Here is a 25,882-nt window from a genome sequence, read left to right as displayed (position 1 = left end):
TTAAATGCATCAGACTTCAAAGTACACTTCCAATTCCTTTTTTTGCAGCGATGCCATGGAGATTGGTGACAAAGCAGGCAGCTCCCCTGCTGGAAAGGTTATGGAGATGGTAAGCACAGATCTTGGGACTTTTCCAACATGCTCAAAGTCAATTACATTGTTGCCTGATAATGCCCTTGGATCATTGAATGAGTAGTTCATTACTGCTGGACCTTTTTTTGTTTGGTAGGATGACCCTAATTATCAGAATGCCAAGATGATCAAAATTCTCAGCGGGGAGATGGCCATTGAACTGCACCTGCAGTTCCTGATTCGGAACAACAACACAGACCTAATGATTCTCAAGAACACAAAGGTAAATGTCAGATGTGATGTTGTGGAAATGGAGTCTCTATATCCACAATATACAGAGCATGCTACACAGTGAACAAACAAAATAACACATTGTCGATTTGCGGGGAATTGGTCCTTTTAGTTTGGAGATTTCCAAAGTTGGAAAAAAACATTGACCTCATGGCTGAGGGCTGACACAGGACACATTTTTCAGGGACACATGGTGTATCCTGTATCTCATGAATGTTATGATATCATATCTGGTGTATCAAATCATATGAAAATAAGGGCTCATAGTTAGTTTTTTTGGTGGAGTTCTACAGTTAATTTCGTTACTAGACCCAGGATTAGATTTCACTGCTGTTCTTATTATCAGTAATGATAATAGCAAGAGTATGCAGTTTATTGGTGGAAAAAATTGGCAATGCCCTACTACCAGATGGCACTAGAGCATGACATTCTAAACCAGACATTCTTCTTTCTTTTTTTTTATTCCCTTCAGGATGCGGTCCGAAATTCAGTGTGCCACACAGCCACGGTCATAGCCAACTCCTTCATGCATACGGGTACCACAAGTGACCAGTTCCTCAGGTATGGTTGCTCATAAACTAATGTTGAAACAGAACCAACAAATGGCCGCTATCGTATGGTGAGTGGTACGATCCACTCTTGATTATTCCTTATCCATTCAATCTACAGAGAGAACTTGGAGTGGCTAGCAAGAGCCACCAATTGGGCCAAGTTCACAGCCACAGCCAGTCTTGGCGTCATTCACAAGGTACACTAACTAATTACACTTGTGAATCGGGAATCGGTTTGATTGGATATGACCAATTTATCACTCAGGTTGTTTGTACAGAACTGAATATTTGACTTTTTATATAAACATCCAATGCTGCACAGGGCCATGAGAAAGAGGCTCTCCAGTTGATGGCCACCTACTTGCCCAAAGACACGTCCCCCGGATCAGCCTACCAGGAAGGAGGCGGCCTCTACGCCCTGGGACTGATCCACGCCAACCACGGGGGTGACATCATCGACTACCTTCTCAGCCAGCTGAAGAACGCAAGCAACGATGTGAGTGGACGCAACTCCAAAATCAGAACTTCTAGTTGATGGACAAATAAATGCCCAATATCAGATCTACCCCCCCCTACTCCTGGGATTGGGATTTGAAGTAGTCTGTAACTCGACAGCTGTTTTCTTTGTGCTGTCCATAGATTGTCCGTCATGGAGGTGGTCTGGGTCTGGGCTTGGCTGCGCTGGGCACCGCGAGGCAGGACGTGTATGATTTGCTCAAGTCCAATCTGTACCAGGACGATGCAGTTACAGGTATGTTCATCAAGAACCTATTTGGCAAGACATTGTTCTTTTATCATGAAATGCAATACATGTATATGCATTTTTGCACTGTCTTGCATCTATGGATGAATCTGAAAATCAAGGGATGCATCACAAGATTTGAGTGGGATTGGGCAAAGCGTTGCCGCTGCCTCCGTTCCTGAATTGACTCGTCCGTGTCCTCTCTCGTTGTCCAGGCGAGGCGGCGGGCCTGGCCCTGGGTCTGGTCATGCTGGGCTCCAAGTCTGCCCAGGCTATCGAGGACATGGTGGGCTACGCCCAGGAGACGCAGCACGAGAAGATCCTGCGAGGCCTGGCCGTGGGCATCGCCATGGTCATGTATGGGCGTATGGAGGAGGCAGACACCCTCATCGAGAGCCTGTGCAGAGACAAGGTACAGCGTTTGGCTTTTACCACTTTGTACGGCCTGGAACGACCATGTAGTTAGCGACTTTCGGCGCGTTTCCTGCTCATTTTGCGCAGTTTTAGCTACTATCAGCAGAGCTAATGTAACAAACCCGTTGAATAAGATCTAGTCGGCCTCTTGTTGATCCAATCACGGGTCACCGGGGCTGGAATGGGTGGGCGCACGCCGACAGGAGGCCAAGGCTTATGTCTGTTTTCCCTCACGTCGTCTCCCCCCCCAGGACCCCATCCTGCGGCGCTCTGGAATGTACACAGTGGGCATGGCCTACTGCGGCTCCGGTAACAACAAGGCCATCCGGCGCCTGCTGCATGTGGCGGTGAGTCTCTCTTCCTCATCCTTCTCTTTACACAAGACCACAAGCTCTTGGCAGGAAAAGTGGGCCAGCTAAAAGAAATGGAAGGCTTTTAGCAGTCGAGATTGTTTGAAATGATTAGGATATATTTTTGGAATGTTTAATGTGATGACATGGTCCCTGTGAAAACATTGGTGTAGAGATGCACTGGGTTCCCAGTGATGTCCTGCAGATGGCAGCCTAGATGTACTGAAAGAAAGGCTGTATCCTCAGTTACTGGGTTAAAGTATAGACCACTACTTTATAAAACAATTTTTTGGGGGGGGGGTGGATTTTATAATATAGATATAAAATGTAGTCATTTTCTAATTCATTAAAAAAAATTATGCCAAAAGCCCCACTAAGTTAATTTCCCCTAACGAAGCTACGTCCACATCTGTACCTTGCAGGTCAGTGACGTGAACGATGACGTCAGAAGGGCAGCGGTGGAGTCCATCGGGTTCATCATGTTCAGGTAAGGACACTCGACCACGTGCTTGCCTCACTGTCCTCACCACGGTTCCTCTGCAAAACCGTCATCCGCACACTAGAGGGTACTGTACTCGCAACGTGTCGGCCTGGCTCCGCTAACAGGGTCACAGCCAAACGAACACAGATTAATCGGCCCCTCACATGTATACACAGACCGCATACCGCCCTTAACCCGGGCATTCTTTCCAAATGCGTTTGGAAGACGTTTTCACACTATCACCAGAGGTTTGTCTAGCCTCTGCCCCTTTTTCCTCCATTTCGCTCAAACATCCAAAACAAACTGAGATGGATGGTTTCTTCCCAGACCCGAGATGGATAGGTCTTTTCCACTCCAGATTGCCAGTGGGGCCTCACCCACCTTTTTGGCTGTGCCTTTTAACCCACCTTTCCACACTCGATGCCGTCTCTCAAAGGAGAGGTTCACAGGTCTCCACCAAGGTCTTCAGTATTCTCACCCTGTTTGAGCCTTAATGGTGAGGTGTGCAACCAATTGAGCTGGTTTCCAAGTCCTGTAGCAAAATAAGTCTTGCTTGTGACATTCATGGTTAAATAACAAGTAGGTTGGTTTGTTTAATTGTCGGAAATCTGTCTTGCGTTTCAGAGAGTACACCTGTTTATTAGTATGGCGGTTATTGAGATACCCATTATTTAATTAGCTTTGTGTATCCTTTTTATTTTAGTGTGATCGATGTGTAACCTAGTAGTATGTTGATCTATAGAATCACTAAACGCATTTTAGTAAGTCATAAGACCTTTTGAAATGATGGTGGAGTGAAGGTTTGCCCCTTGTTCTTACAGTTCAAACAAATATAGCGCATTTGTGTTTGTGTTTATTCTAAAGCTATGAGTGGGCATTCTGAGATCTCCTGTTTAATTTCATGCTCTGTCTCAGGACAGTACAGTAAGCTTCTGTTGTCACGTGACGACTGGAAGGTAGATACAATATGTTTAGACGTGCCTATTATCTCCTCTATGCCCCAGGGCACTTGGCTTCCTGTCATCCATCACACGTTTTTCTGTTCTGTTTATGGGGCTCATCACTCATCTTTTGACGTGAATTTACCCATCAGGCCGAACAGCAGCCTTGAACAGTGTGCCTGGCCAAACAAAGAAACGATGGGGACTATTTTAAGCCCAAAAAAGGCTATGCGATATTCATATGATCAATTGGCTGTTAGATAAACCCTGTGTAAATCCTTCCTGTGTTTAGAAAGCCCCCTGAACGGCAACAATTCAGCAGAGCTCCTCCCTTTCCCGCTCCCACCTCCCCTGGCTCCCAGGACACTGGCCCCCCCATCCTCTCCACCCATCTGGGAAAGGCTGGGAGTTGGGGCGGGACAGGCTGGCCTGCCAGGGTTTGTCGCACACTAGGTGTATCTATAGTGAGGTAGTCACTCATTTTGAGCTTGTGCAGTGTTTTTGAGCGACTGTGTGTGAAAAAAAGCGCCACAAGCAGTTCAGTATTGAGGGGTTTTGCTTGCACAGATCAAATCATTATATAGTTAGGGTATTTGTGTTATTGTTCACACTGGACCATTTTACTTAAGATGCTCCTCATTTTACAGCCTCTCCTTTAAAGGGGTTTTGACAAACATTCAGTTTTTGTGGTCATGAACCCTTGAGTGAGCACATTGCTTTATGGGATTTCATTTGGGCTGTGCTCAATTTGGGACACAAGTCATTACTAACTCATCTCAAAGACTGAAAGTGAAACTGCAAATGATCTACTGTAAGCCAGGACCATTGTCATCGTTAACATTGGGACATGAAGGCAAGTCAGGAAGTAGCAAAATGCACAAGGCCTAAACACTTGGAAGACGCAAATCCCACACGTTGTATATTTTTCCTTTAGTCAAGCACAGTTCATCATCAAATCAAATTAAATTTATTTGTATAGCCCTTTTTACACGCAAGCATGTCACAGAGGGCTTCACATATGCCCATAGAACTGCCCCTCAACCAACCTAAACCCTCAAGGAAGACAAGGAAAAACTCCCAAAAAACTCAACAGGAGAAAAAAATGGAAGAAACCTTGGGAGGAGCAATTCAGAGAGGGATCCCCTCCTCCAGAGACGGTTGGTGAGAGAGAGGAGCAGAACACAGGCTAAACATAGTCATACAGTGTCGATTGTTTTTTAAAACACCAAAATCCATTATTCAACTTTATAGATGTAGGACAGGACCGGGAGACTCGCGACCAGGTCCAGCGTTGGCTGACCGACGACCAGGCAGGTGCTGACAACTCAAACCCCCCACACCACAAGGGATGTGTGTGGGGGGGGACAGAGAGAGGAGAGCAGGGATTAGAGAATGCCAGGAGCAGCTAACAGTTACAGTCATAATAGAATGAGATCCCCACCGGTCAAGTGTGGACTGGTGCAGCAATTTAACAGAGCAAAAAAGGGGAATTTGATGCAACCCCACACACCAAGACAGCGACAGCCCCCCTCATTTGGAACATGAAATCTGTTCCAGGGGAAGAGAACTCTAAAATAGGTTATACTTAAAGAATAAGGATGGAAACAACCCGTCCCCCGTTGCCTCCAACTAGTAACATACTTACCTTTAACAGTCGTAGAATTGACTAAACAATAAAGTTTTTAGCCTAATTTTAAATGTCGAAACAGTATCAGACTCCTTAATTGAGACGGGTAGTTTATTCCAGAGAAGAGGCGCTCTATATGAGAACGCCCTACCTCCAGCTGTTTTTTTCTTAATTTTGGGAACCACCAGATAGCCGGCATCTTGAGATCTAAGTGTCCTTGCGGGGCAATAGGGTGCAAGGAGACCGGAGAGGTACAGTGGTGCCAATCCATGCAGAGATTTGTAGGTTAGTAGTAGAACTTTGAAGTCAGCTCTGGCTTGGATAGGGAGCCAGTGTAGAGAGACAAGAGTAGATGTTATGTGATCAAACTTTCTTGTTCTGGTCAATAGTCTAGCAGCAGAATTTTGCACCCGCTGTAAATTTTTTTAGGTGGGTAATTGGGAGGCCAGAGAACAACACATTGCAATAGTCCAATCGGGACGTAACAAATGCATGTATTAGTTTTTCGGCATCATCCTTTGAGAGAAATTTTCGTATTTTGGCAATATTACGTAGATGGAAAAATGCAGTTCTAGTAATTTGCTTAATATGGTACTCAAACGAAAGGTCTGGGTCCATTGTGACTCCTAAATTTTTTACTAGCTGGCTTTGAGAGACTTTGACGCCGTCAAGGTCTAAGGTCAGATTTGAAAAATTATTTCTATATTTTTTAGGACCGAAAATTTGAACCTCGGTTTTATCCGAATTTAGAAGAAGGAAATTTGCAGTCATCCAAGCTCTCAACCTAGAAACAAATTTTTCCATAGCATGTGGAAATTCTCCAGACTTTATAGACATATATAGCTGAGTATCATCTGCATAACAGTGAAAATTTACCCCAGAGCTTCTAATTATGTTTCCTAAAGGCAGCATATAGAGAGAAAATAACAGAGGGCCTAGAACTGAACCCTGTGGTACTCCGTATTTTACAGTGGAGCTCCTGGATGAGCAGCCATCATAGTGGACATATTGTGATCTATCGGATAGATACGATCTAAACCACTGAAGTGATGTACCAGAAATCCCAACATAGTTCTCCATACGTTCCAAGAGAATCTCATGATCCACCGTGTCAAAAGCTGCACTTAGGTCTAGAAGAACCAGGACAGAGAAAGAACCCGCGTCAGAGGCTAACAGTAGATCATTGACTACCTTGGCTAATGCAGTTTCAGTGCTGTGGTGGAGACGAAATCCAGACTGGAGAGGTTCATTAACAGGTACTAAGAAGGCCATCTTTTCCATACATTTTATTTGTCTGTATAGCAAAGCTTCCCATTTGCAAAGGGTTTGTCCTTGTAACACTTTCATACAACAAGCTGCTTGAATGTAATAACACTGGGCAACAGAAACGGTTTGACATTCCAAGACTTGCCTATACAACGACTGTTGATAAAAGTAAAAAAGATTACCAAAACCTGCAGTTAAAATCGGTGCCATCTATTATGTAAGTAGGCTATTCTCTTAAAGAATCGTGAGTTTTGTGGAGCCAGAAGAATGTTTAGTTTATAAGGTGGGAGTAGTGTTTGTACTCTCCATAGGTAAGCATGTAAGCTCCTTAATGGAAATTGTCCATAGCAGATTAAAATAGCCCAAGGTGTCATGATTAGCATGAGAGAGAGAAAACGCACTGTATCCAGGGAAAGTTTAGTCAGTCTTCATTCCTGAAGTTTTTGTCTGGCAGTCTCCTTAAGGACGATCCAACCAAAGCTTTGTCGGCTTCGATTTTTATTGAGGGCAAGCGCTTCAGTGTACCTTCTGACAGACTCAATTTACAGAAAGTTCAGCAATGTTTAGTACAGAATCTGGGGGCCCCTCGTTTCTGAAATCTTCTTTCTTCCCTTGTGTTTAGCTCTTACAGCCCAAACATAATTCACAGAAACTGATGCATGGTGTCCCCTGAAGAATGCAAACTGAATCTTGTATCCTGTCCTCATATCCCTCTCATAGAGGTTGTGCCCTTATATGTCTGTGGGCTTTGTGAACTCCCCAATAGACGATTCCTCACGTCCCTAAACATAACTGACGTGCTCCTCGGGTTTACAGTCCTCGTTCTCTGTCAGGAGCAGTGTGTCGATGACGACACAGCTGGAAGACTGGACGGGTGCTTGTCGTCGCCTCAGAGGGCTCTGGTAATTTACCGGACCGATGCCGTTCTTCATCCCCCGCTTCATGAACCGCTTTGAGTTCTCCGCCATTGAGGAACGGAAAGAGATCCGGGTCAAATTCCGTCGCCCGTTCCGCACCGGGGTGTGCCCGTCGGGCCCGTTACCGGCCGTGCTACTGTAGTTGCAGGTCATGTAGCGCGTGAAAGCCTGGCGGAAGGTCTTGTTGAACAGGGTGTAGACGAGCGGGTTGATGCCCGACGACACGTAGCCCACCCACACAAAGATCTCCATGAGACGCCCGATAACGTTGAGGTCACAGCTGGCACACAGCACTGAGGTGACGTTGGTGATGAAGAAGGGGCACCACATTACCACAAACAGGAGGAAGACGATGCCCAGCACTTTTGAGGCCCGCTGCTCGTTGCTAAGGTTCTGCATGGACTTCTTGCCCATCGTGGACATGCGGCGAACGGGCATGTCCTCGCATATGAAGGGGGTGTTGGGGTTGGCGCTAGCATTGGATCCCCCCGGAATCTTCTCCCTCCTCAGCCCCTCCAGCATGGCCAGCTTGTCAGCAGGTGAACCGACCATGGGTATGGGCTGCTCCTTCTGGGAGACCGTGGAGACGGTTGGACGAGTGAAGCGTTGGGTGACCTTTGACCTGAGCAGGTAGACTTTCTTGCGCAGCACCTGAATGGTTAGCAGGTAGATGACCATCATGATGGTTAAAGGGATGAAAAAGGCTGCCAGGGAGCCAAACATGATGAACTCTCGAAAGCTGTCGGGCTTCAACAGGCAGGTGTGGTTGCTGTTAAAGGTGGCGTTGTTTGGCATGTTCCCCAGGCCTTTGATAGGAATTGGGATCGCTATACCTGTAAAAACAGAGAGGAATGGTCACTGGTCAGTCAAAGAGTTGTTATTTTGTATTAAATGACTGTTTTATAAAGAACCCATGAACTACAAAGTGTTTTACGAAGAGACAGTTTTAATGTTAGAAGTGTGCTTTTTGGAGGGGAAATTGCATTTCTTTTGAGACAGCTGAACTGTAGGAGTGTTTAGGGATTCATGTTTTTATGGAGGAGGAGAGCAGAGGTAGTAATAGTTTTGAAGGAAAACGACAAACTGGGACTCCTGGAATCTCCAATTTTCTACTCCATGGTCATGTTAACAAACCATAAATTGCGATGCTATTGTGGTTCTGACATAGAACATGCACCCTGGCCAAAGAGTCTCTTCTACCGACATTGGCTTCCGAGCTACTTCTACAGCTTTTTCTAGTCATCTGGATTTGCTCAAGTAAAGATATTCAATAAATCAGAAATCACACAGGGCCCAGGTATAGCAGTGCTATCTAGTGGGAGTCAGGTGGCTGAGCGGTGAGGGAGTCGGGCTAGTAATCTGAAGGTTGCCAGTTCGATTCCTGGCCGTGCCAAATGACGTTGTGTCCTTGGGCAAGGCACTTCACCCTACTTGCTTCGGGGGGAATGTCCCTGTACTTACTGTAAGTCGCTCTGGATAAGAGCGTCTGCTAACTGACTAAATGTAAATGTAGAAGGGTCCGAACCGTCCATTGTTGCCATTTAAAAACAGATTAAACTCTGCCAGGTTTTCACACCACAGTTTCCTGAAGCCAAAACCGATGATGATGTTAACAAACTGAAGGGTGTTTAATTTCATTTCCCACTGGAAAGCTAATATATAATATATAACAGATCATTAAGAGCAAACCAGTGTGCTAATATACTGGAGGTTCACTGGGCAAGTCATCAACAACGAAGACTTGGGCTGTAGACACTGAACTAATAAAAAGGTCATCAGTCAGGAAATTAAAACAAAGCCCTTTGTCTAAACATCTTTTTAGATTGTGGTACACATGTCTGTATTGGTATAATCTTACATGGTGCCATCAAGAAAATAAACCAACTTGCTGTTTGAATTTGTCTTGAAGGACAGCTTTCCCGGTTGTCATGAGAATTCCAGTGGACCAGACACTTCATTTAAAGACAATGAAAAGACCAAGTTGGAGTAGCAATATTCAAAGGGACTTTTTATTCACGAGCAGATAAATGCCCTTCTACCTAGTAACCTAATTGCATTATGAGGCCTAAATAATGTTGATTTTAATTTTGCATTGAGGTTTTGTTAAATTAGGTTGATCTTGTTTTAATTGTTTGGTTAAGTTACCTTAAAAGAAAATGAAGGTACCGACATTGACTTTGTAATCTTTGAAAATGGTTTGAATGCTTTAAATAATGTAAAACATTTTTACAGTGGTTTTGAAATTGTCGGTACACTTTTTACATCATTTTTTACTGGAGGAAGTCACCTCTTTTCTGCTACTTTTGTGTAAATTGTCAACTGGATTGTGGAACAGGTCACCTCCTCTGCCATCTCTCTAATTCTTTGTCACCTCCCTAAACCCCTCCTGCAGTAGTGAATGTTTATGTCGTTTAGCTTTTATTACTTCCTGCTTTTATTCTGACTGTATAAAAGGGGTCTGCTATGGATCACATGCCAAGAAATCAAGGAGCAATGACATTAAGAATCTTGCCCTCAGGTTTCGGTGCACGCTCTGAACTTTTATAGGGCCGGAGAACGATAGGCAGTGCAGTCATGTGCTTACCGATGGATATTAGCCAGACCAATGCAATCTTGGCTATAGCTTTGGCCCGAGACTTGTACTGACTGTGCTGGATGGGCTTCTTGATGGCGACGTAGCGGTCGAGTGATATGGCACACAGGTGCATGATGGATGCTGTGGAGAACAGGACGTCCAGGAAGAGCCAGATGGGGCAGAGGAAGTCAGGGAGAGGCCATCCCGAATCTGAGGAGACAATGTGAAAATATGCGATTTCTTTTTTGGAAGGTGTCCATTAGACATGCATTCTACACAAATTGTTTGTATTCCATGTGCCATGAGCATTTGGGAAATGTGCAGTGGTGAGGGGTTGGAACCATCTTTCATTTAGGGGGTTTCTGCTCGTTTGGTTGAAGAACAAATACGTTCTTGTTGTGACTGTATATAATTGAAAGTCCTGTCCGATAGACAAAATACCCCAGGCGCCGTCTTCCAGAAATCTTTGTTTTTTGAGTTCAGAAATTGTCCTGTTATTAGGCTGATTAATTTGTGGGTGCACCATTGGCTCACCGGATAAAGCATATACCACAGGGGTCTTACGGCAGCGACCCCGATTCGATTTTGGCCTGGGCCCATTGCTGCAAATGGTGATGCATAAATGTGTGCTTGAAGAATATCAGTCCATTTAAAGGCATTTCTCTAAGACAAAATGATGTTATTGCAGTGGCCCATTTGCAATGCAGTCACATGACATAGATAATGTTGTGGAAATGAGCCACAAAGCTTGGTTAAAGTCGGCATTTCAGTGTGATGACCTGGTTGGACTCTTACAAAAACAATGTTGAAATGGGTGTCCTCAATAAGAGCTATATTTGAGTATTTCTATCGTCATTATAATAATTGTTTTTTTCTTTTTCTTCAATGTCCAGTTCCACCAAATACCAGAATGCAAGCTCTCTGACCTGGGCTATTAATATGTAAAAGGTTTTTCAGATTAAATATAAGTGATACTTTTATGAAAGGACTTTTATGGACATTTCTAGTCAAAATTGAACACAACACATAATTGGTATTTATGGAAAATATACGTTTTTATGGAATGTAAAATAAAAACAAGTATCAGTGTTTGTAGAAATAGTGAAATTGTAAACGGCTCTTCAATGCCTGCTGCTTGTGGAGATAAGTGAGCACTGGGAGATTGCTCTGGGTACAGAAAAAGACGCCTGGCTCTAAAATATTTATGCTAATGTTGGCATAAGTTAACCTGGCAGACAAAATAATGTAATTTTATGTGCCAGGGCAAAAAATGTTCCCCTCTTCTCAACATAAACACTTTTTGTGGTGCTGCCTCAAAATCATGGCACTACGTTTAGCACTTCCCCACCCAAATCCTTCAAATAACTTTGGTTAATGGTTCTCTATTGTCACCTGGGCCCTTCTTCAGTACTACCTTTAGGTCTGCACAGCTTACTTTAAACAGTGGAACCATTACGTTTTTCAAGGTGTTGACGAAGCCTCATTCATCTGTCCTGCAGATGTGGTCAGAATGCCTTAGGATCCTCACTCTTGTAGACAGCAACTGTGTGCCTTGTTAAGGTTCTTTCCCTATTTTGGAAGTTTTAATTGGTGGACATTCCAAATACGATTGGGGGGGTCGCCCTCTCGTAAATATTGAATATTTGAGATAATGTGCATGATGATTAAGACCTTTTTCTCAAGGAGAGGACCTGATGGAAAGCAGACTGACTACAAAAAAAAGGCCTTTTTATGCAATGTCATCATCTTGGTGTTTCTCGAGTTTACAGAGGTCCAAGTTTAATAGCAACTATTTACGAGGGGTGTTGATATGGTAGTTAAGTAACGTTTCGTGTCTTGCTCCTCCTCTGGCATGTTTCAGCTGGGATTTGAATGTTTGCACCGATCCCGCTGTTTGACTGCACACACTGTTCTTAACCGAGTCTGGGTGCACACGGGGCCCTTTACGAGCCCTCCCCGCCGAGTGGCTCTGAAGGCACCGTGTGAAGCACTGAACACTGTTTGTTTCTGGGTCCTCCTGACCTCTCTGCTACCTTCCGTGCAGCGTGCTTCATCTCGATCGGGGGAGGGGGGGGGGGGGAGGGAGAGGGGAACAGCGGTTGCCTGCAATAGTCTTTTGAGGGAGAGCTTGTGTTTCGAGTGGCTGTACAGAAAGACGGAGCTCTGAATGTGCTGAACGCAACCCCAGCTTCCCCCCCCCCTCTGTACAGCCTTGCCAAGAAGCTACCAGCACAAACAACCAGCCCAACCATCTTCTTGTCACAGACGGTCTGAGGGTTTCATTCTTCGAAATCAAAACAAGCGAGCCACTTAAAGGAATTCATGTGTACGTTGCCTTGACTTGTACATCTTCCCATCTGCCCTGATGGCTGCATTAAGATTTTTATCCGAAGACGTGGCCCCCCCCTCCCTCGTTTTCCTCCTGCCCTACTTTTTGTACGAGACACATGGTTCTTTCGTAAAGAACCATGTGTTTCTTTTTGACTGCAGATCAGATCCCTACACGCATGGATGAGGTTGAGAACATGGAATGACACATGGACGCGGTCATTTATTTCACAACTAATAAGGAGTAAATGGCTGAGCCCAGTCTCTGGGAGAAAGATGATCTACCGTAACGCACAGAAAGGAGCGGGGAGATGTTGAATTCATCACTTTGAATCGCCTCTGTATTTGCACAGCATCGGCTTTCTTTGCATTCGATTCAACAGCAAATGTTTTGTCTTGATTTCTCTCCTCCTGCCCCAAGTGATATTGTGAGACGCATCAGGCAATGTTTGTTTTTAGGTTCACTTTTTCATTGGGAGAAAGGAGATCCGAGTCATGATGGTTTGGATCTGATAACACTAGGGTAATGGCATAGCTCACGGAAGTATGTTGTTTGTGGACTGCTATCTTATGTTTCCTCTGTAATTTGTTCATGACTCATCATGTTCAACATGATCTTATCTTGTGTCCAACTCCTAAACCCGTCCACTGTAATTATTATAAGAATGCGTGCGTATTTCTTGTGCAGTTTATTTACAACAAATGCAATCCCCCATTGTTGCTAAATTGGGTTATCCTTTTTAATTCAAACTATGAATGTCGGCCATCTGCTTTGCCTTGCACATTCACTGGAAATGTGTTTCCCTGGTTGGTCGCAGACAATCTTTTCTAGTGAGCTTTTCAAGTGCAACTCGGATCATTTGTGGCCAAGCTAAGGGAACTGGGTGGCATTGGTCTACCATCAGCGATAACGATTTAGAGAATTGAGAAGTCTTTGTATTCTAAATAGTCTTGACCATAGCTTTGGTTTGGGCATCAGGTACGTTTGTGACTACAGCACCTATGGACCTCTCAGGGCACTGAGAGCTTCTCCCTGTGTGGTCTACTTACTGTACAGCACCGTGACCAAGGCAATGGGCATCACCAGGAGTCCCACGAGCAGGTCGGCCATTGCCAGTGACATCAGGAAGTAGTTGGTAGCGTTCTGTAGCTTCCTCTCCAGAGACACAGCCAAGATGACCAGAATGTTGCCCCCGATGGTGGGGATGATGACCATGACCATGAGCAGGGCTGCCCAGCGCAACTGAGCCCCGTTACCCTCCCCGGGCCCCAAGCCGTTCGGCACCAACGGAGCCGCGTCTGGCTGGGACATGCTGCTGTGGATGGGGTAGCTAGCCTTGGCGCGGGTTGGGTCTCTGCTCTGGCTGGCTCCGGGAGCTTGGTCAGCATGGTCACGGGGTCCCACAGGCCAGGGCTCAGGACAGGGCAGCTCAGGACCAGCACACGCAGCGAATCATCTCTGGTCAGACATACAAACCCCAAAAAAGGACCCACTTGGCGATCCGAAAATGTACCGCCACTCACGGATCCAGATGAAATAGGAATTGGAGATCCTCACCAGAACTCCAACTCCAGAAGGGAAGGCGATAATCCAAGCACAGGTTGTACTTCCAAAAGAACTAAGCGGAGATCTCTGATTGGTAGTCCAGGCACCATTTAAAACAAGGAGTGTCTAGTGAAAAAAAAGGTGAAAAAAAAGGTTATTGCTTTGTTTTTCCAAGACATTTTCACCGTATGAATTCCTATTCGTGACATTTATAATTATTTAAATAGGAGTTTCCTGTACATCATTAGTATTGATTGCAGCTCTCTGATAATTCGGCTATTCATCAAGGACGTAGCTGCAACCACAGTTGGACGTTTGTTGTGACATAAAACATGCCAGTGTAGGTTATTGTAGTTGTAAGTTACCTAACTATTTATTTATAGGTTAATTTACCATCTGTTTCCAACATATTAAAATACAATTTGAGCTTTCCTAGTTTAACAGTACAGTAATTGTTTCTGAATGTATTAATCATAATACTTTTAAGATATGAACATTTGGAGTGCTTTTTCAATGGTGTTTCATCTCTGCCTCCAGAATTACCTCTAAATTGGCACTACATTTATAACCCTTAGAAAGCCTTTGTCACCAGCATATGATTCAAATCGTGTGCCATCAAGTGTTTACATTCTTGAGGTATTATATCACTTGTCGACAACAATGAATGACCAATGAATTTGATGGATATTAAAAAGCTTAAGTGAAATAACTAGCCAAATTCCAAATACACAAGTAATCGTATAATAGAGTAAAATAAAAAATGCAAGAGGGTTCATTTTTATCTTACCGTCACTTCTGGCAGTAGTCTTTTTGTGGTCCACTTTTAGTTTGTCCTTGTGTGGTTCACTGCCATTGCAATCAAAGCTATTAAATCCTTACTTCTTCAGTCACGCAATATGTTGTGCGTAGGACAAACACCCCGGCACTCCACATAACAACTGAACTTCAATCCTCAGCCAGGGAGAATAGTGCCTGTTTTCTTGCCCCTTCCTATAAATGTATGCTTCCTTCCAAAATAAGAAAATGTCACCAACAGCCCCTCCTTTATAGAAACAAAAATCATTTCAATTTAGAGCATTCCAGACGCTGGAATTTCCTTCGCCCTTGCTTGTCGGAAGAACCCCTGATCTGGATGCGCACCAGCTACAGTGATCACAGGTTCAAAACTTCCAGCCGCCGCGTTTCCCCTCTTTCTCACTCCCTCACCCTGCCTTTCTTTATCCATCCGCCGCTCTTTGGTAGACTTGAACCCCTGCTTGCTCTCTCTCTCTCCCCCCCCCCTCCCTTTGCTTGCCCATGAGTCAGGCTCAGGACAAAACAGATGAATGTCTTTGAGCTGGCCGTGTGCCAGTGGTTCTGGGAGGTAATTTCCTTCAACACAGCCGACCTACTGTTTATATTTGTCACTTTCTGTGCTCTCCTCCAGTAAAGGCGAGAGATCGGGGTTGGAGGACAAGGTGATTTTTAAGGCTGTTGTAGGCTAAACATTACTAGACGGCATGTCACATTTACGCAACATTTGACCCTCTCCGTGATAAATGAATGTCCACCTTCCACCTGGGCCAGGATTTAGTCAATATTGAACACATTTCCACATTGCCTACACAAGTGTCCTCCCACCTAACCTGTGATAATATGTACGTGAGTTTGATTTCTGTTTCATCATGTCAATTAAAAAAATATTAAATCAAAAATTGATGTGTTCTGGGAAGGTGTTATAGCCAGGAAATGGCGGTCTGTGTGAGGCTTGGAAGACGGAACACAAGGTCACAGCCCTCTGGCTCCCACCTGGGCCTCTTTTAAGAACGTCTCACACACCAAATATTTTCTCCACTCCTAATCCAGCTCAGGTGTTAGTATCTAGGTGAGAGAGAGAGAGAGAGAGAGAGAGAGAGAGAGAGAGAGAGAGAGAGAGAGGGGGGAAGTATTTTATGAGCTCCCTCTGTGTCTATCTGAGAGCTAACTTTAGTGTCTCAAATTCCTTCGACCGTCTTGTTTCTCTTCAGATATCAGCCTGATTAGGCTCTTGATGACGAGCTCATTTGTGACAGCTGGTGTAAAAGACACCCTTCCCTGGAGCCAAGACAAGGCAGTTGACTTTTAATTGGGAGAAAGGTCAGAGGTCACCGCTTCCTTGCCAGGTCCCCAAGTGGAAAGTTTGGTCCTTCTGATCCTCAAATGCAAGGAGAGGCTGAGAGATGCTGCTAGAACTGCTCCAGACCTCTAGATCAAGCCCTGGATACTGCTTAAATAATGCAATTAATATTAATTACTAACATTACACTAACATTCTAATAGTTTGTTAAATATCTATGAAACTGAAAATTCCATTGTGTTGTGTAAGGGGGTATACCATAATGATTTTTGTTTAGAATTTGTTTTTAAACTCTTTATGAGCTTGGCACTTTAAATCTATTTTGTTATGACAGTCAGAGGAAAGAGATTTCGCAGCCTCCGTTTCCTTGTTGAAACCAATACTATCCAGGTGCTATCCATGACTCATTTAGGTAGAACGAATGGGCAGAAAGTTAATCAAATCTTCTACCCGTCATGCATTTGTAATAAATCCCTTTCTCATCTATTGACCATGAAACAAATTTGACCAGCCCTTTATTATTCTATTATCTGGCCATCATTTTATTATTTACGCTGACAGGATTTTAACCAATACTAATGCTGCAGCACGTTCTGCGTTTGTGTTTCTCTCTTGGCATCAGTTTCCGTACGTCGAGACATGACATTAACTGCTCACGCAAAGACAGGCACTTTGTAAGCGAGCCTCGAATCTTTGGAGCAATTTAGTTCAACTTGATATTTGTAAAAGAAAAGATGTAGGCATAAAATATATTGGTCAGATATGGACAAGTGTGTCCTGGGTGCACATTTCATTTTGTATTTTAAAATGAGATGGTCTAACCACACTTAAGATGTTCAGTTTTACATTTACACCTAACTTTTTTTATGTCCACTCAGTGGAAGCATTAATGAGAAAAAAAATAAGGCATCTGTGTTACTTTGAGCCTGCGAGCAGTGTTTCAGCACTACTGGTCAACCCTGCAATTTGATTTAATTCTGTTCTTGTCAGTATTACAGAGACTAAGGCTGACATTTAGAGGCTTGGGCTTTGAGTTCAACTTTATAGGCTTGGTTATACGTTGCTCCACTCCCTTCTCAGTCATAAGATAGAAAGGGGGAGGGACATAGATGAAGATTGATTTTTGGAGTCACTTCAATTCCCTAACCTTGTGAGTGACCCGAGGACAATTCACTTATGTTTGAGAATGGGCTTCAAATGAAACCCATTGTAAAAGGTTTGACTACTTTGCGGCCCAAACTACTGCACTTTTGAAAGGTAAACTTCGCAATTAGTGTGCAGGTGCACACTAATTGCGAAGTTTACCTTTCAAAAAATGCAAACAAATAAATAAAACATTTGTTTTAGCTCCTCCCAGGACTCCAATAGATATACGCTCTGGGATAACCATAGCACTTACTTCAACAATGAAATTCATGTACTCAATATTAATATCAGGTTTTGTGAAATATCCGAGTTTCAGAAGTCAACCTGGCCACAGCATTTCCCTTATCTTCCCACCCTGCCTGCTCCACGAGACGGGGCAGATCTAAGTATAGATGTGTGCTCGTCATCCAGCTACCAGAATAGCATCTTATATCCCTGTTGGTGAAATTGAAAGGCGATCCAGATCTCATGTTGATTGCCATTTGTGATCAAATAAAGCCTCGGTGCTAGTTGAGATGAGCTGCTTAATCCAAACAGGCCTGTGGAGATTAGACTGCAGGAGAACGCCACTGCAGAAATGTTGGGTACTAAAGGAGAGGCCCTGGGAGGCTTTGCAATTCATTAGCACAGGACTTCATTGAAACCAAAACACTGTTTCAGATTCTGTCAGTGAAACCTATGGGGCTTTTTTAGAATCTGATTACAGATAGAGATTCTATTATGATGGTGTTGATGAAGGCTTCAGTCCATTTATACTACTTGTTGTTAGGATAAAGTTAGACGCTGGTTTAAATTGGCAGTTTAATGGAGTTTGAGCATAAGTGTACGTTCACATTATTTCAACAATTATTATTTTATTTTTTTACATGAAATGACCTGTGAAATGTAAGAAAGAAAATTCTGCATTTGCTCAAACTAAGATGCGAATGATCATGTAATGGAACAGAAAAGATTCCAATTTCAGCAAAGCGTCAGTTGTCTAGGAGAGTTGGCATATTGTGACGTTTATGCAAGTTGGTGGCAAAGCAATCTTGAAGGATTTGCAGTTTTTGGAGGCCTTTTAAAATAAATCAGTTTACCACCTATCAGTTTTGGATGACTTGCAATTAAAAGCTGACTGATGGACTGGCTATGGCCATAGTACAAGGAACCAAATCTTTCTAGGAACTTGCATGGTAATTTTTTCACTTGGCGCGACACTTGGGACCCAGGCAATGTTGGTGTTATCACCAGCCTTTTACTTCAGACCAGCCAGAGCACGCTCAATAAACTGCAGATGACCTCATCTATGGTGTTCAGTTGTTTTGTCTGCATGGTCTTTAAGTAAGTAAGGAGGCTATGTCTGCCTGGTGACAGACTTCAAGTCAAGACATTACACTGGTGGTGGATAATGCGTTCTCTATTTAGAAGGACATCTTTCAGTTACGGTTTTGGCTCAGAGGAAATCCTGTTCTCTTTGTCTGAGCAAATTCAGCATACGTTATTATTTTTGCCTTCAAAAGTTACATATTTTATTTTCTATATTGCCTAAATGTTTATTGCTAACTATTCAAAAAATACAAGATTTTAAGGTATTCACCCAACTGAATTTGGTTAAACTTGCTGCCAAAGTGTCTTGGTGATGGCCTTTGATCTCAAACCTTAATTTGAGGGAAGAGCAACAATCAAAGTGGATTTCATCTGCTCACTCCAGGACCACTTCAGTCCTGTTAGCGCAGAGCCCATTAAGTTAACTTCACATCTGAAGCGCATAATGGAAAATGGCCCTTACCTTCGTACTATGGTGCAATGGTGCTAAGCAGGAGATGGAGGCCCCAAACACAGATTTGACTCCCCCTCCATTCAGCCCACCCTAGTCAGTCTCACCTCAAACACTACCACCCCCCCACCCAGCCTCTTCCCTCACTGAACAGTAGAGGTAGTGGAGTTGAGGGGTGGGATTGGATGGGGAATGGTCATAATCACCTTGTGTAAATTGTTTAAAGAAACCATCTTGACACAGCTGCCTGGACTAGGGAGAGTTGGTAAAAGGTATTTGAAGGCTCAAAAAGAATACGTGCGGAGGATCCTTATAGTGAGAATGTGGGTTCAGATGGTAGCCAGGAAAATGTGATGGGGAAGGAGGTCCTGGCAACTCTGCATGAAATGCAAGATGCTAGGAGCTATGGTCTGCAGAGGTTAGCCAGAATGTTAGCTTCACCACAGGGGTAGTGTGGCTGGATTAAAAACCCTTGGGTTGAAAGTTTAAGTAAACTGAATTGTTAGCTTCACAACTAGGTGATTTTCTTTGTCTTGGGTGAAGTGGTAGGTTAATGAGATTTGCACTTTGTTGTCAGTGTGTCTTCCCTACAGCACATCTTCATAATCTGTCTCTTCACTTTACATCAGTCTGCAAAGAAATACTCTCGGACTAGGTGCGAACGGTGTAGACCCATACAGAAATGACCCATACAGAAATGTTCTTGCAAAATAGTTTTACACGGTGGTTCACATTCCCCAACCAACACTCACAGAAAAATATGCAAGTACATGGCAAGGTGTCAGGCCAATTTATCATAGCCCTATTTCCTGTTCTCACATGATTCATACACAAACGAACACGTTTTGTTAACTCAGAGTTTGGCCCTCCCTACAACCACAAGAGTATTGCCAGTGCACTGCCTTTTAATCTGTTGAGTGACTGTCTGAATATTCCTTTGTGTCTATGGCTTTAACTCTGAACTTTCAACTTTTACCTTTCATCATATAATTTCACAATTATCATGGCCTCCCCCAAGTGGATCAATTCATATAAAAAGCCAGCCAAGCTGACAGAACCACAGCCTCTTAAAGGATTGACCCCAGACAGGCATCCCGCTAAATTCCTCCTTAATCCCCCCTGATGAGGTATCGATTTTGCATGAACGCAGTGCCAAGAATAATCTGCACTCTAACGAGGTGCCTTGTCTCAATCATTCCCAGTGTGCTCAGTCTTTTTAGTTGCGCGGTACCGTTCATTGTCACCCATGCTTGTCTCTCTCTGGTTGTCTCCCGCCCAGGACCCCGGAGCAGTGCCCCAGTGTGGTGTCCCTCCTGTCGGAGAGCTACAACCCCCATGTGCGCTGTGGAGCTGCCATGGCCCTCGGCATCTGCTGTGCTGGTACTGGCAACAAGGTGAGATCATCCCTTTATTTAGCCACTGTTAATTCCCCCGTAACAAGGCTAAGTTATATAAACTCCTAACCATCCTGCAGGGATCCAGTTGCCAGTCACTTCATTTGAGGGTTCTCACTTTGGGAGGATATATAATGTTATTCTTGATGTGTAGCTGGCCGATCAACTTAACAACTAGGTCAACTTGACTGCCGCTAGCCAGTAATTGTACCTTTCATCTCTTTTGCAAAACATGCCACTAGTTGGGACACCTTGATATTGTGAGCGAGAGTGCATGCAGCGTTGGAGCTGTAGTTTGTTCACTTCAAAAGGTGACGCAGGCGGTGTGTTGGGGAGCCCTGCGGGATCTGAGGCACAGGCACTGCATCAGCACAGAAAGAGGCACAGGCACTGCATCAGCACAGAAAGAGGCACAGGTACTGCATCAGCACAGAAAGAGGCACAGGCACTGCATCAGCACAGAAAGAGGCACAGGCACTGCATCAGCACAGAAAGAGGCACAGGCACTGCATCAGCACAGAAAGAGGCACAGGCACTGCATCAGCACAGAAAGAGGCACAGGCACTGCATCAGCACAGAAAGAGGCACAGGCACTGCATCAGCACAGAAAGAGGCACAGGCACTGCATCAGCACAGAAAGAGGCACAGGCACTGCATCAGCACAGAAAGAGGCACAGGCACTGCATCAGCACAGAAAGAGGCACAGGCACTGCATCAGCACAGAAAGAGGCACAGCATCAGCACAGAGAGGCACAGCATCAGCACAGAAAGAGGCACAGGCACTGCATCAGCACAGAAAGAGGCACAGCATCAGCACAGAAAGAGGCACAGCATCAGCACAGAAAGAGGCACAGCCAGGCTGGGGCCCAGAGGGGCTCTAAACGCACCCAGCTGGCTCCAGAAGGATCTAACATGGGCAGAGGGGATTCAACGACTGTTTACTTGGGAGCTCTGAAGCCAGCGTGACCCACGGCCCTCTATTTCAGTCCCCTGAATCCGGGTTGTATATTTTTTAATGACAAATGACCCATTATCCGTTAATGTGGTGCGTCGACTAAAGGACGTGCACTATTTTGTGCATCCCAAAAAAAACAACAATAACCTTTCCCCGCCGACCTGTTTTTGGGTCGTGCGAGGTTCTCATTGCACCTTGCAATGCAAACGTTCTGAGCCGGAGCTGTCGAAAGTGCTTATTCCTGTGTAATATTCTGCCGTCGTGGTCCATTTGGGGAAGGGAACATGTTCGTCACTGACGCAGCGATGACCTGTGCTTGTGCACAGGGGTCTTTTTAAGAACCTGTGAAATGAAAAAAGCCCTAGATGAAGCTTTCCTCAGACAAGCGGCAGCAGACCTCGAAACTACCCCTGGTTGGCTAGCAACGACCGCTGTTTTTGCGAGCCCCTCCCTCCCCGTCTTCCTTCAGACCAATTGATTGCTCTGTGAATGAAGAGCCGTTCATGTCGATGCAATCCAATACACGAAAAAATCAATTGTGTGGTGTGACATTGTTTTTTTTTAATGGCCTTGAATATGGGGATGAGCAGGAACAACCCAACAAGAGTTAGGTTTATTGTTTTGGTGGTCGAGTTGGCATGTCTTTTACCGAGGTGTACACTCTGCGGCGAGACTGGTACAGCACGGTCTGGAAGAGATTAGAGGGATCGCCAGACCCAAAAAGGCCTAACGATGCAGGCTGATCATTCTCAGGTGCGGCATAGTCCAAGCAAAGTCATGGTCCATTACAGCTGGGCCATGGATGAAGCCCAGAGAGAATGTTCTGGACTCGGCCTGGCTAGACATGGGCCTTGTAAGAGGCTCCAGCGCTCTGACCACCAGTCAGTTTCTCAGTACAGGAGCCCCTGGCCTTCAGAGAGAGGACTGATGATGTTGTGTCTGGAGAAGTGGGTCACCCATTACAAGAGACCACAAGGCCCTGCCATCATTTACACAGCACACCTGGGGGCTAGATTTTTCTAGTTATTTCTGCTCTCCATTTGCACTCGCAATGACAAAAAAAAAAGAGACCCGCAGTCAGGCTGTTTAGACTACCTATTCAGTACACAACCTATCAGGCAATGTGGACATTTTGTGCTGTCGTGAATATTCAAGTGCAAAGCAATTTGGGTCTAGATGGACTGTGCTTAATATGCTCACTCTAAGTAATTGGACAGTGTGTCACGGTTGCACCTTTTGCATGAGCACATCAAACAGCCCGGTACTCTGAGTAGAAAAGGTAGGAGGTGGCTTGCCATTATTTTATTACCCTCAACATATTTTAACATGAATATTTCATGCAGCCATTTTATTTTTTTCTGAACCTGAAAAAAAAAGTGAAAAACGCGGTTGTCCGTTTACAGTAACGGTCTCCGCTGCATGCTCTGCGTCAGCCGCCGCTCCACATTGGACCCGACAGTAAATGCCCTCAATTAAACCCCACCTGCCGACCAATCAGGAAGGGGATGTGGTCTCCCCGGCGTCTGCCCTGCGGATCGTTCGACACCGGGGTGTTCTGCCGTGCTACACCGTGGACACGGCAGGCCGAGCAGAAAACCTCGAGGTCCGGCGGTTTATTTTCTCTCCCCCTGCCGTCGCCGGGGTCGTTTGTTTCTCTACAACGCCGCAGAGCGGATGGCTCCCGCCTGTGAGCCTGGCAGCGTGGAGTTGGCAGAGCTGCCGGGACAACAGGAGTAGGAAGGATGAAGGGAAGAGGAGGAAGACTTCTCCGCTGTGGAAAACCAGAGCTATTGATGAGAGGGAGATGGAAAGGAAAAGGGGGGGCGGGGGAGTGGAGGGTGAGGAGTATGGAGGAAGAATTTGGTCATTCACGGGAAAACATTTTTCGTGTTTTTTTTTCTCTCTCGCATACTGAGTGTTTTAAGTACGCAGACGTAGTGTTTGCATCTGATAAATGTCATTGTCGTTCATCATTGTCATTAGTACGCTCTGAAAGCGGTTGCATCTCTTAGCCAACCTTCCCCTCACTTCAACAGACGGCAAATACCAGCGTCAAGCATCTTGGCTACCCGGTTCTGCAATACCAGGTCTTAAGTCTCAGGACCTGGTAAAGCTCTGGTCCAAACATTGCCGCCGGAGACCCTCTTAGCAGGCTGGAGGTCCTCTCTGTTTATCCTCCACAGCCCTCTTCACCTTTAAGAGGCTGAGCTTTAGCTCTCAGTGGCGCAATGGCTTAAAGGGCCCATCCAAAGCAAATGGTACTTAGTCCACCCATCTTCCTCCCGTCTGGCAACGCAGCATTGTAGTCATGAACCAAGAATGACATTGAGCGGCTGCTATTTTTATGGTTTTTGGCGAGGTAAGACCCCGTGTTGGTGTTTGGTCGCCGTGTTGTTTATCTGTCCTTACCTTGTTGTTCTGCGTTTCCCTCTCCCACAGGAGGCCATCAACCTGCTGGAGCCCATGACCAACGACCCGGTGAACTACGTGAGGCAGGGGGCCCTCATCGCCTCCGCCCTCATCATGATCCAGCAGACCGAAGTGACTTGCCCCAAGGTGAGGAGGACATCTCAAGTGAACGGCAACTTGGGGGGGGGGGGGGGGGGGGGAGGAATCAATTTCCTGGATGTGGTTTTAAAAGGTGTAAAGAAAAATGTACACCTCCCAACTATTAGTCTTATTTGAACTTTTCCCCCAGCTAATCTTCCAAGCTGTTAAGTTGCCATTATGTTACGGGTATCGGTCGAGTGTTGACATGCTCACTGACTTCTGCTGCACTGACCCCCCCTCCCTCCCCCTCCCTCTTAGTGCCGCTGCCTTTCAGCTCGGAGTGGCATTGGTGTGTGCGAATGTAGAAAGGGATCTTTTTTCACACTGCAAGGCAGCAGGCGTCACCCTGCGCTTGTGTTTACCCAAACTGTAAACCCCCGACCGTTTTAACTGTGGCCTCTATGGATGAAAGTCGCGTGGTTGTAGAAATAATGGCCGGGTGGGAGATTTGCAGGGTGTTTATGCCCACTCAGCTGTAATGACTGCCTCCCACCTAGAACAAGGTATACGCACCTATGTAAACAAACAGGACTCGCTTTTTTATTTTTTTCCTTACACGCGTGGCCTTTATGGTTGTTATTATTTTCAAGACTTGTTTCATGTTTGAAGTGGAGATTAATTGCGGCAGGCTTGTTTTTCAATGTGAGACCAGGCTGAGGTTTTGAACAAGGAGATTCGGTGCAGTTGCGTTTTAACCTGGGAATGTGCCTTGTCTCTCACGCAGGTGGGTGAACTCACCCACTCAGGATAGCGTTCGACTTTTACAATTTCACGATGCATATTACCAGTATTTTTCATCGTGTAACCAGTTCTAATGGCCCTTAGGCCTAGCCTCAGTAATTCACCCCCTTCCAGCGAGTTGGCAGACTGCAGTGTCTGTCTGAAAGTGGGAAGGGAAAAACATAAAAGGAAGTCTGGAAAAGAGAGACTCGGAATTAGCCTTCACCTTGCCCTTAAGTGGCTCTCGTAAAGATGTTTCATCCTGCTCTTAATGGCATGAAGGGGAACTGGGACTCGTATGCCCTAATGTCAGGCCCAAATGAGAGCCTTCGACTGCTCTGGTGTGCCAGGCCCTCCTAATTAGACACGGCGTCAGGTTGGACGAAAGGTCGCCCAGATGTGGAAACGACGCCGCAACGAAGAGGAAGCGACTGTCGAACCATGGACGCCTTCACGGATCAGCCCGATTCCCCCGGATTGCTCTATTCTGTCGTTCGCCCTCCTCGTGGAGCGTTGTTTCGTCGTCCGCGCCGACGGTCCGTTTCGGGTGTGCTTGCCGTGTCTGACGTTGCACTGTTGCCTTTGCCCCTTCCGCCCGCAGGTGAACCAGTTCCGGCAGCTCTACTCCAAGGTCATCAACGATAAGCACGACGACGTCATGGCCAAGTTCGGTGCCATCCTGGCCCAGGGCATCCTCGATGCAGGTCAGTGTCTTCCGAGGGGACTAGAGGTTGATTAGCGTCCACGGTGCTTCTCCCTTGATTGTTTGGACTTTTTCGCTCAGGCTTTCTCTCTGTTTCTCTTCTACTCACTCTCTCTCTTCCTCCCTCTCTCTCTCTCTCTCTCTCTCTCTCTCTCACTCTCACTCTCACTCTCACTCACACACAGAGAGACACACGCGTGCTCGCTAACCCAAAGCTGACCACCCATGTGTTGTGTTTCTTCTCACTGGAAGCGATCATGCTAAGGTGCATTAGCGCCTGGCATGCCTGCGCCCAGCCCAGCCACATGGCTCTGTCCCCTCTCCTGTGATTACTGTTTTGTGCCAGCGCCTCGTGCTAGGTCGTGTGTGTTACCTACAAGCATGTGTGTTTGTGTGCGTGTGAGGTCCCGGGGAGCTGCATTTCATCACAGCAAGAGCTTGACAGATATACTCACACAC

The 25,882-nt window shown here is 45.4% G+C and overlaps 3 protein-coding genes across 3 annotated transcripts in view; 1 reads left to right on the top strand and 2 right to left on the bottom strand.

Annotated features, from left to right (window-relative positions):
• LOC134011162 (arf-GAP with coiled-coil, ANK repeat and PH domain-containing protein 2-like) overlaps positions 1-25,882 on the bottom strand; it is a 145,843-nt gene that overhangs the window by 71,009 nt on the left and 48,952 nt on the right. The window lies entirely within an intron of this gene.
• psmd1 (proteasome 26S subunit, non-ATPase 1) overlaps positions 1-25,882 on the top strand; it is a 37,128-nt gene that overhangs the window by 3,021 nt on the left and 8,225 nt on the right. Inside the window, exons 8-19 of the mRNA XM_062450515.1 lie at positions 49-109; positions 230-355; positions 836-924; positions 1,033-1,111; positions 1,237-1,410; positions 1,554-1,665; positions 1,872-2,068; positions 2,322-2,417; positions 2,843-2,907; positions 20,381-20,495; positions 23,890-24,006; positions 25,322-25,424. Coding sequence (XP_062306499.1) covers positions 49-109; positions 230-355; positions 836-924; positions 1,033-1,111; positions 1,237-1,410; positions 1,554-1,665; positions 1,872-2,068; positions 2,322-2,417; positions 2,843-2,907; positions 20,381-20,495; positions 23,890-24,006; positions 25,322-25,424 — 1,334 coding nt within the window. The remainder of the gene's footprint in view (positions 1-48; positions 110-229; positions 356-835; positions 925-1,032; positions 1,112-1,236; positions 1,411-1,553; positions 1,666-1,871; positions 2,069-2,321; positions 2,418-2,842; positions 2,908-20,380; positions 20,496-23,889; positions 24,007-25,321; positions 25,425-25,882) is intronic.
• On the bottom strand, positions 6,723-15,317 carry htr2b (5-hydroxytryptamine (serotonin) receptor 2B, G protein-coupled). The gene is made up of 4 exons (XM_062450837.1): positions 14,889-15,317; positions 13,606-14,227; positions 10,237-10,437; positions 6,723-8,485 (listed from the first exon to the last, which is right to left on the bottom strand). Exons 2-4 carry the CDS (start codon positions 13,865-13,867, stop codon positions 7,518-7,520), a joined length of 1,431 nt encoding a protein of 476 aa, XP_062306821.1. The 5' UTR covers positions 13,868-14,227; positions 14,889-15,317; the 3' UTR covers positions 6,723-7,517.

The sequence above is a fragment of the Osmerus eperlanus genome, chromosome 24 (genome assembly GCF_963692335.1).
Source record: "Osmerus eperlanus chromosome 24, fOsmEpe2.1, whole genome shotgun sequence".
Taxonomy (NCBI): Eukaryota; Metazoa; Chordata; class Actinopteri; order Osmeriformes; family Osmeridae; genus Osmerus; species Osmerus eperlanus.
Note: the sequence above shows the minus strand (reverse complement) of the source record. Positions and strands in the feature narration are given on the sequence as shown.